Consider the following 11,746-nt stretch of genomic DNA (forward strand, 5'->3'; position numbering starts at 1 on the left):
GCAGAGAGTTGGGATAAAAGGTTCTTTTTCGGAATGGCAGCCGGTGACAAGTGGTATCCCACAGGGTTCAGTGTTGGGGCCGCAGCTGTTCACATTATATATTAATGATCTGTATGAAGGAGCTGGGGGCATTCTAGCGAAGTTTGCCGATGATACGAAGTTAGATGGACAGGCAGGTAGTACTGAGGAAGTGGGGAGGCTGCAGAAGGGTCTAGACAGTTTGGATGAGCGGTCCAGGAAATGGCTGATGGAATTCAATGTGAGCAAATGCGAGGTCTTGCACTTTGGAAAAAAGAATACAAGCATGGATTAGTTTCTAAACGATGAGAAAATTCATAAAGCCAAAGTACAAAGGGATCTGGGAGGGCTAGTCGAGGATTCTCTAAAGGTAAACATGCAGTTTGACTCTGTGATTAAGAAAGCGAATGCAATGTTGTCATTTATCTCAAGAGGGTTGGAATATAAAAGCACCGTTGTGCTACTGAGACTTTATAAAGCTCTGGTTAGGCCCCATTTGGAGTACTGTATCCAGTTTTGGGCCCCACACCTCAGGAGGGACATACTGGCACTGGAGCGTGTCCAGCAGAGATTCACACGGATGATCCCTGGAACGGTAGATCTAACATACAAGGAACGGCTGAGGATCCTGGGATTGTACTCATTGGAGTTTAGAAGGTTAAGGGGAGATCTAATAGAAACTTACAAGATAATACATGGTTTGGAGAGGGTGGACGCTAAGAAATTGTTTCCGTTAGGCGAGGAGACTAGGACCAGTGGACACAGCCTTAGAATTAGAGGGGATAAATTCAGAACGGAAATGCGGAGACATTTCTTCAGCCAGAGAGTGGTGGGCCTGTGGAATTCATTGCCACAGAGTGTAGTGGAAGCCGGGACGCTAAATGTCTTCAAGGCAGAAATTGATAAATTCTTGATGTCACAAGAAATTAAGGGCTACGGGGAGAATGCGGGTAAGTGGAGTTGAAATGCCCATCAGCCATGATTGAATGGCGGAGTGGACTCGATGGGCCGAATGGCCTGACTTCCGCTCCTATGTCTTAGGGTCTTATGATCTTATGGCTCTCAAACTTCATGCAAAAGATATCTGTGGTACCTGTCTGCATTAGTTAACCTTTTAAAGGCTAATTGTGAAAAATCTACACTATTCCCCGATAGCAGGAAATACTACTCCCCCAGCCACTGCAACATGTCCAACATAAACGGGTTGACAACCCAATGGTACGGCCATTGGACTAATCCAGAAATCCAGACCATGTTCTGCAGCATTAGGGCAGATAAAATTTCAATAATGATCTGGAAATAAAAGTCTAATGGTGTTGATGAAACCATTGCTGATTGTTGTCAAAACCCATCTGGGTGACTAACTTGGATGAAGGTTTCGGGGCAATGTCACATGTCGGTTCTTTACACAGAGAGTGGTGGGCGTGTGGAATGCACTTCTAGCAGTGGGAGTAGAGTCTGATGCATTCCTGAAGAAGGGCTAATGCCCGAAACGTCGATTCTCCTGTTCCCTAGATGCTGCCTGACCTGCTGCGCTTTTCCAGCAACACATTTCCATCTCTGATGCATTAGGGACATTTAAGTGACTGCTGGACAAGCACATGGATGATCGTACAATGTAAGGTGTGTCGGTGAGTTTGATCTTAGAGTAGGATACAAGTCAACACAACATCAAGGGCCAAAGGGCCTGTACTGTGCTGTACTGCTCTATGTTCTATAGCCTAGAGGTTGATGGATCCAATCTCTCACCTGCACCTTATTTACATCCATATAGTGCAATGATAGTAGTCATGCCTTTGTGCCAGGGGGTCTGGGTCCAGGTCCTATCTGCTCTGGTAGTGTGTCAGAGCACAGTTTACCACATGGGACTGTGATTAAGTCCCTGTCCACCTGAAATGTCCTTTCATATTGCACTTGGCATTCCAAAGCCTTTTGAATTACTTCCTGTAACTGAGCCGTAACGTTGTGGAATCTGGGGTCATGCCACATAAATCTCTTTGACCCTCCACAGTTCCAAATCCTCTACTGTTTAGAAAATTTTACAATTTGGCTATCTTGAATCCAAAGCTTTGACACTCTCGCATTGAATGCCAGCTGCCGTGGTTACTTTTTCCAATACACCTGACCTGTACCATCTATAAATGTACTGTGCTTTCTAATTCAATGTTTTGAGACCATAAGACCAAGAGAAATGGTAACAGGAGAAAGGTGCTCAGCCCCTCGACCCTACTCCACCATTGAATCGGATCGTGGCTGATCTGAAACACCTCACAGCCACTTTCCTGCCCTTTCCCCGTCTGATGAAGAATTGATCTCAGCCTTCAATATCCACAAGGACTCTGCCCCCACAGCTCTCTGTGGTAAGGTGGTCCAAAGACTCCCAACCCTCTGAGGGAAGAAATTCCTCCCTAACTCAGTCTAACATTGATGCCCCTTTATTTTGATACACGAGCTTTTGGAGCGCTGCTCCTTCAGAAAGCTAGTGCTTCCAATTAAACCTGTTGGACTATAACCTGGTGTGTGAGTTTTAACTTTGTCCACCCCAGTCCAACACCGGCATCTCCACATCATGACCTTTATTTTGAGATTAATCTTTGCTCATAAGACAATCCCGCATTCCAGGACAATCCTTCCTTAAACTAGGACCCAAACCAGCTCACAGTACTCCAGACGTGGTCTCCCCAGCCCCTTGTAATTGGATTTTGTGACTTTATTTCTTTATTTCAGGTTTTTGTAAATTTGCTGATAAACTGAAGACATGTCTCACATTCCACTGATCAGAAAAGTCCTTCACTGTGTCTCTTACTTCTCAAATAATTAGCAACTCTGTGTCAAAAGGTTATCTAAAATTCAGAGCACTTTCAATTCCGCTAATAATTGCTTGTGTTGAAGTTTGTCAAGTGCGTTCGAAAAGCCAGCACTCAGTCACCCCCCGGTGACACATTTAAAATATCTACCAATGCCAGTTATCTCTCATCGATCAGATAATACTGAACACCACTCTGTACTCAGTCATTGTGTCGCTCTGAATACATTCCGATCATTTCCCACTACCTTTATTTCATTGTGCCTCTCTCCCTTCTTAAATAACACAATGACATTTACAATCCTCCCGTCCAGTTCCTCAATCGGGAAAACCTGGGGAATTTCAGCGAACACACACCTGGACACTGGAAAGTTTGGGGAGAAACTCTCAAAATATTTGTCCACCGTAAGTCCTATTATTTTCCCCATTTTAAACATATTGAATCCACTAAATTCTTGCCTTGACTTACACTGTGGACGTCATAGATCTGTAAGGGTTACGTAGCGGTTTTATATAGTTAAAAATCACACAACACCAGGTTATAGTCCAACGGGTTTAATTGGAAGCACTAGCTTTCAGAGCGCTCCTCCTTCATCAGGTGATACCCGAAAACTAGTGCTTCCAATTAAACCTGTTGGACTATAACCTGGTGTTGTGTGATTTTTAACTTTGTCCAGCCCAGTCCAACACCGGCATCTCCAAATCATGGTTTTATATTATACGTTAGTTCTATTAAATCTTCCCTAACATGCTCAGTCCAGGTCACTGTGATCAATTCCCATCTGTTGAACTTTTAAATCTCCACAGACAGCAGAAATTAAACAGGAACCGTTTTCACTAACAAGTAACCTTGCTGTGCCCAGATCTTGTAACCCACTTCTTGCTATGGATATATTAATAAAGTGATCTAGCGATATTTGTAAACATGTTACACTCAGTCCAATGATGAAGAGAGATTTTTTTACAGTTTATTTTTTGGGGAAAGGATTAAAACAGTCCTGTCACTGGACAGGAGCTCCCAGTGTCCCGAGTGTAGCCCCTTTCCCAAGCTTTAACCACAAAGTGACAATCCCAAAATTTGGAAGGTGTCCACCTTCGCCTGAAATGTTGTTCATTAAACGGGAGCTGAATTCCAGGGGAAACAATCTCACTCAGTTATTGACACTTTAATATCTCACATAAACGCTCTGCCAGACTGCTGTCCAGTTTCAATCTTTAGGTTTTTTTGAATATGTTTTTAGAAAGTACAAATTATGCACATTGCATATTAAAGATTTTTTTTACTGAAAATAAAGTGTGAAAAATTGATCCTTATAATCTATCTGAAAGGTTTGTTTGTAACGGTGCAGTCTGTCCGCTCTCCTGTACTGCTATGTGCTAACCAACATGACTGAACTACTCTCTCATTGTTAAAGCCTCTCAAAATATTTACAGAAAGTGTTTTCCTTCACTTACCTTGGCTGATCTGAATTTGTGTCGGGGGAACAGCTGCTGCAGAAATCAGCAGAAGAGGCAGGGTCAGAGCCACTGGAGTGCGGCTGAACATTGTCACTGCACTTGGACTAGCTCCCACACCCAGCTCCGAGCCACAGGACTCTCTCCTGCATCTCTCTCCTCTGCACTCTCAGTGCTGCTGTCGCTCCCCCTGCCCCAGCCAAGCCCTCCCTTTATGGAAATAAGACATGGCTCAAGAGGCTGCTTTTGTATTCTGAAAAAGGTCTGTTAAGCTCTGCACAGAGAGAGGGAAAATAATATTAAGGATTTGGGTAAAGGGAATGCACGCGTTTATAATGTTGGTGCTGAACACAAACAGTATTTTGGGAATGGTGAGTGCATTTTAGAGTCTATAGGGGAGTAATTTGGTGGAAAATTCTCTCCTGGTGCTAACATAGTGGGTCAAATGATGTTCTGTGCTGTTCAATTAATGGGACAATAATTGAGATCTAGCTTAGGGGTGTTGAGCTTAAAGTCCCAGCACCACATCACACAGTCACAGGGCACCAGGTTATAGACAGGTTTAGTTAAAATTCACCTGACAAAGGAGCAGCGCTCCGAAAGCTTGTGATTTTAAATAAACAGCTGTGTTAGCCAACTTTCAATCGTTTTTGTCAATACCCCTCTGAAAGTGACACCAACATCAGTCCTTATTGCATAAACAGATTTTAAAATTCATTCATGGGACGTGGGCATCGCTGGTCAGGCCCAGTATTTATTGCCCGTCCCTAGTTGCCCCCCTCGAGAAGATGGGGGTGAGCTGCCTTCTTGAACCGCTGCAGTCCATGTGCTGTGGGTTGACCCACAATGCCCTGGGGGGGGGGGGAATTCCAGGATTCTGACCCAGCAACATTGAAGGAACGGCGATATATTTTTAAGTCAGGACGGTGAGTGGCTCAGATCGGAACGTGCAGGGGCTGGTGTTCCCATGTATTTGTTGCCCTTGTCCTTTGAGATGGAAGTGGATAGAAGGTGCTGTCAAAGAAGCATTAGTAAGTTGTAAAAGTGCAGCTTATAAATATTACACCCTGCTGCTACTGAGCAGTGGACATGGTGCCATTCAAGCAAGTGGCAAGCCTCTTGATTATAGGCAGTTTTCACTTGCCTCTTGCCCCTTTGAGGGGTTGCCGTTTTCAGGTTTCGTTTGCATCTTTATGTCCAAATGTCTGAAATTCCACAGCTCTCTCCCCAGCTAGTTAAGTTACATCTGCAACCATAGAATCCCTACAGTGAGGAAAGAGAGCATTCGGCCCATTAAGTTGGCACCAACCCTTTGATGAACACCCCACCCAGACCCAATACCTCACCCTATCTCCATAACCTCACATTTCCCCCATGGCCAATTCACCCTAACCTGCACATGTTTGTGACTGTGGGAGGAAACCCCCACAGACACAGGAAGAATATGCAAACTCTTCACAGACAGTCGCCCGAGGCTGGAATCGAACACGGGTCCTTCACGCTGTAAGGCTGCATTGCTAACCACTGAGTCACCATGCCATCCAGCCCTCTTTTTTAAAAAAAGCACCTTTTGGAATTAGCAGTTAAAATGCTTTAGTCCTTACTTACTAAGTCCAAATCCCAGATTTTGAGTTTCTGATCCATGATCATGCCAATGGCTAACAGCAAACTGAATCCCTAGGCTTTATATAGACACATAAATAGTAAAAGGTGATAAAGAGATGGATGGGGATCTATTAGGGATCGAAAAGGGAATTCTCACACAGTGGCAGGAGGCACAGCCTGATCTGCTGTGCTTTTCCAGCACCAGTCTAATCCAGACTCTAATCTCCAGCATCTGCAGTACCCACTTTCACAGAGCTGATGGATTGTTGCAGACTGGCACATTCCCAGGGCCAGGAACTTGAAAGGATTCAGAAAAGATTTACAAAAATGTTGCCAAGTTTGGAGGGTTTGAGCTATAGGGAGAGGCTGAATATGCTGGGGCTGTTTTCCCTGGAGCATTGGAGACTGAGGTGACCTTATAGAGGTTTATAAAATCATGAGGGGCATGGATAGGGTAAATAGACAAAGTATTTTCCCTGGGGTGGGGGAGTCCAGAACGAAATGGCACAGGTTTAGGGTGAGAGGGGAAAAATTTGAAAGGGACCTGAGGGTGGTGTGCGTATGGATTGAGCTGCCAGAGGAAGTGTTGGAGGCTGGTACAATTACAACATTGAAAAGACATCTGGATGGGTATATGACTAGGAAAGGTTTGGAGGGATATGGGCCGGGTGCTGGCAAATGGGACCAGATTGTTTAGCTAGTTTAGTGTGTTTGGTCAGCACAGACAAGTTGGACCGAAGGGTCTGTTTCTGTGCTACATGCCTCCATCAGTACGTGCTGAGAGAAGCACTAAAGCCTGGGGCAGCTTCTAAAGCGCAGTGGGGAAAGACCACGGTCTGAGGTCTTTCTGCCAAAGACAAAAGAAGTTTGTTCAGTTGTCAGACTCTCTTCGTTCCTGAAATGAACATAAACATTTTCCTACTTCAGTCGGAAACGCCTTTGTTTTTTGCAGCTGGAGAGAAGCTTTGAGAAATATCAAAATTCCATAGTTTGTTTCTTACTTTCTCTCCCTGCAAAGTCCGTATGGAACTGATTTAGAGTCTTTGTATGTACTTATCAATGATTTTTATGAATAAAATATATATTTTTGTAATAGAAATATTTGTGATTGTGTTTATAAAGGAGCTGGATACAATGCAGACCATGTGATAAAGGAGGAAATGCAGCCTCTTCAGGTGTTCACATTGATAGGAATTGAACAGATTGCATGTCCTTAAAGTTTACAAGCCCCTGGGTCCAGGTGAGATGTAATACTGAGGGAAGTGAGAGTGGAAAGGACAGAGGCATCATTTCTTGGCCTTCCTTAGACTCAGGTAGTGCCAGGGATTGGAGAATTGCAAATGTACTTCTGTTCAAAAAAGACAAACCTAGTAACTACAGACCAATCAGTTTTAGTTCAATAGTGGGGGTGCAGTTAGGAACAATAACTCAGAATAAAATTAACAGTTAAACAAAGAACAAAGAAAATTTACAGTCCAGGAACAGGCCCTTCGTCCCTCCAAACCTGAGCCGATCCAAATCTACTGTCTAAACCTGTCGCCTAATTCCAAAGCATCTGTATCTCTCTGCACCCCATCCTACTCGTGCATCTGTCCACACGCATCTTAAATGAATCTACCGTGCCTGTCTCTATCACCTCTGCTGGCAACACATTCCAGACGCCCATCACCCTCTGTGTAAAGTACTTGTCACGTGTATCCCCCTTAAACTTTTCACCTCTCACCTTGAAAGAATGACCTCTCATTATTGAATCCTTCACCCTGGGAAAAAGCTTATCTCTATCTCTGTCTATAGCCTTCATTAGTTGGTAGAACTCAAAGAGGTCCCCCCAAGTCTCCATTTTTCAAATGAAAACAATCCTAACCTACTCAACCTCTCTTCATAGCTAGCACCTTCCATACCAGGCATCATCCTCGTAAACCTTCTCTGCACCCTCTCCAAGTGTCCACATCCTTTTGGTAATGTGGGCGACCAGAACTGTACACAGTATTCTAAATGCAGCCAAACCAATGTCTTATACAATTTTAACATGACTTGCCAGCTCTTATACTCAATACCCCGTCCGATGAAGGCAAGCATACTATATGCCTTCTTGACAACTCTATCCACCTGTGCAGCAACCTTCAGGATACAATGGACCTGCACTCTCAGATCTCTCTGCTCATCCACATTTCCCAAGGCTCTTCCATTTACTGTATAATTCGCTCTAGAATTAGACTTCCCAAAATTTGCCTGGATTGAACTCCATCTGGCACTTCTCCGCCCAACTCTCCAGTCTATCTATATCCTCCTGTAGTCTCTGACAGTCCCTTATGCTTTCTGCTACTCCACCAATCTTCGTGTCATTATTACAAACAACAGTGGCCCCAACACTGATCCCTGTAGAACACCACTGGTCACCTTTCTCCATTTCGAGAAACTCCCTTCAACTACTACTCTCTGTCTCCTGTTGCTTAACCAGTTCTTTATCCACCTAGCTAGAACACCCTGCACACCATGTGACCTCACGTTCTCTATTAATTTACAATGGGGAACCTTATCAAACGCCTTACTAAAGTCCATGTATATGACATCAACAGCCCTTCCTTCATCTATCAACTTGGTCACTTCCTCAAAGAACTCTATTAAGTTGGTACAGCACGATCTCCCCCTCACAAAACCATGTTGCCTTTCACTGAGAAGTCCATTCTCTTCCAAATATAAATAGATCCTATCCCTCAGTACCTTCTCCAGCAACTTTCCCACCACTGACGTCAGGCTCACTGGTCTGTAGTTACCCGGAATATCGCTACTACCCTTCTTGTACAGGGGGACAACATGAACAGCCCTCCAGTCCTCCGGCACCTCACCTGTATTTAAGGATGCTACAAAGATATCTGTCAGGGCCCCAGCTATTTCCTCTCTAGCCTCCCTCAGCAACCTGGGATAGATCCCATCCAGTCCTGGGGATTTGTCCACCTTAATAACCTCTAGCATATCCAACACATCTTCCCTCCTTATGTCAACGTGATCCAGACTAATCAAACGTCTATCTCTAATCTCAACATTCATCATGTTCCTTTCCTCAGTGAACACTGATGCAAAGTGATCATTCAGAATCTCACCCATTCTCTCAGGTTCGACACACAGCCTTCCTTATCCTTATCCTTTAGTGGACCAATCCTTTCTCTAGTTACCCACTTGCTTCTTATATAAGAATAAAATGCTTTGAGATTCTCCTTAATTCTGCTCGCTAAAGCTATTTCATGACCCCTTTAGCCCGCTTGATTCCTCGTTTAAGACTGGTCCTACTCTTCCGATATTCCTTCAGGGCCCGTTCTGTTCTTAGCTGCCTGCATCTTACATACGCTTCCCTTGTCCTCTTGGCTAGTCGTATGATTTCTCCTGTCATCCACGGTTCACGGGTCTTGCCTTTTCTATCCTTTGCCTTCAATGGGACATGCCTATCCTGCACTATCTTTGACCTATCTTTGAAAGCCTCCCACATTTCAAATGTGGACTTCCCTTCAAATAGCTGTGTCCAATCCACATTTCCCAGCTCCTGCCTAATTCTGATATTATTGACCTTGGCCCAGTTTAGTACTCTTCTCTTCGGACCACTCTCTTCTTTGTCTACGATATTCTAAAACTTACAGAACTGTGGTCACTGTTCCCAAAGAAATCCCCCACCGCAACTTCTACCACCTGGCCTGGCTCATTTCCCAGTACCAGGCCCAATATGGCCCTTACCCTCGTCGGACTACTGACATACTGCTTAATACTTAGTTGGGCAAATGCAGATTCATTAAGGGAAGTCAACACAGATTTGTTCAGGAACAAATGTAAGTGGCTCACTAACTATTGTTTGAGTTTCTGGATGGAGTAACAGAAAAAGGGTGATGAGGATATTGTTATTGATGAGGTGGACATCGAATTTAAAACAGCACTTGCTGGCAAAATAGACGTTTAACATAAATGATAGATCTTGGTATTAAAGGGTCAGTAGTGGCACATAATCAACATTGAGTGACAGGAAACAGACAGCAATGGGTGATGGATGGTTTTTGAATGGGGCAAGGTTCATTGTGGATTTCCCAGGAGTCAACAGCAAGGATCCTTGCTCCTCCTGACACATATTAATGATCTAGATCTTGGCATACAATGCAAAGTTCAACATTTGCAGATGTTTCAAAACTTGGAATTATTGTAAAACATGAGAATAGTGTAGAATGTGAAAGGGATGTATCTTGGTGGAATGGATAAACAAGTGGCAGATTCATACAGAGACTGTGAAGTGATTAATTTTGGTTGCAAAAACAGATAGAGAAAATAAAGGACATTGGCACCTAACATGACATAAAAATATGGCCACATGATCAGACAGAGTGGCTGGTTAAGCCCAGGGAAGTAACTTCAGCCCCACATGCTTCTCAGCATTTTGTTGATTTTTAATTCAACTTACAAGTGGTTTCGTTGCAGAGGGACAAGAATACATAGGAGCAAGATCAAAGAAACCAGAGAATTTTATTTTCCAATCAGACTCCAAGGGAAACAAGTTGAAAGTAATTTGTTGAGCAGGAAATAAATTGTAAAAGTGTTCTGAAGCCCCCGGTGAGCTGCATGCTGTGACAACACCAATTTTCATCAGAGACATAAAACAAAACTTCATTATAATGATTAGCTTTCCAGCTAATCTACAATTATTAGACTGAAGGTGAACATTGAGGGGTTTCCTTTAGCTGCAGTGAAAGGCTATTGCTTTCCTTAATTTGAAGATATTTCTCTTTCCAATCTTATGAATGCTGACATCAAAAAATCCAATGAGGAACACTTTGATAGTCAATCAATCAGTGGTTGTGTTAATATAATGAATTATGCTTGCTGCATATCAGGGAAACTGGAAGCCTATTTAAAAAATCACGTTTGATTTCCATTTTAATCAATCATCCTACAGAAAGTTCATACCTCTCAGATTCAAGCTTCTTGCATAAAGGATTTCATTTCACGAATGCATCTGATCAAAAAAAAACACAGTTCAACGCGATTAGATTAGATTCCCTACAGTGTGGAAACAGACCATTTGGCCCAACTGAAAAGGTGAATTGGCCATGCTAAATTGCCCATAGTGTTAGGTGTATTAGTCAGAGGGGAATGGGTCTGGGTGGGTTACTCTTCGGAGGGTCGGTGTGGACTGGTTGGGCTGAAGGGCCTCTTTCCACACTGTAGGGAATCTAATCTAATCTTAAAAGTGCTTCCGCATATGTTTCACTGATTGTGGACAGTGCAGGACAGGAAGAAAAGTTAAATAAATGAACAGCTGCGAAAAATCCTTAACTTGAAATGAAGTAGTAGCATGCTGGATACTGGCAACAGTAAAGTTGTAACTGGGAAAAAGAATAAAGGAAGTTCTGGTGTTCAAAAGAAAGTGTCCATCTGAAATGTCATGACCTACTTTTTGTCAGAGGTACTGACTGACTGCTACATAATTCCAGCATTTACCACATCAAGCCATTCACCCGACCAAGCACAGGGTTCAGCCACAGGTAACAAATCCAAGTGCAAAAACACTATAATTCAACCGCACACTCGGAACATGAAATATACCACAAACTTGCAAAACAAAAGGATGAGATTTTTTGAAGTAAGCTCTTCCTTGGGACAGAGCCTGGAGGAAGTCATATTACTAGAACAAGAACAGAGGTCCATCTGAAGCCAGTCAAGGGAACTCATCATTACAAAAGTTAATGAGAAAATCTTCCACTCTTCGACAAAGAGCATATATTTATCATTTACCAGTAACAGCCAATACTAGGGGCTTGGTTAGCACAGCTGGCTGGACATCTGGCTTGTGATACCAACAACGTGGGTTCAATTCCCATTTCA

At 43.4% G+C, this 11,746-nt stretch overlaps 1 protein-coding gene across 1 annotated transcript in view; it reads right to left on the reverse strand.

Moving 5' to 3' along the window:
• The window catches only part of clec19a (C-type lectin domain containing 19A), a 45,833-nt gene extending 41,370 nt beyond the window's left edge, over positions 1 to 4,463 (reverse strand). Inside the window, exon 1 of the mRNA XM_043711046.1 lies at positions 4,280 to 4,463. Within this exon, the coding sequence (XP_043566981.1) occupies positions 4,280 to 4,370 (91 nt within the window). The 5' untranslated portion in view covers positions 4,371 to 4,463. The remainder of the gene's footprint in view (positions 1 to 4,279) is intronic.
• Positions 4,464 to 11,746: the final 7,283 nt, after the last annotated feature.

Source organism: Chiloscyllium plagiosum, chromosome 21 (genome assembly GCF_004010195.1).
Source record: "Chiloscyllium plagiosum isolate BGI_BamShark_2017 chromosome 21, ASM401019v2, whole genome shotgun sequence".
Lineage (NCBI taxonomy): Eukaryota > Metazoa > Chordata > Chondrichthyes > Orectolobiformes > Hemiscylliidae > Chiloscyllium > Chiloscyllium plagiosum.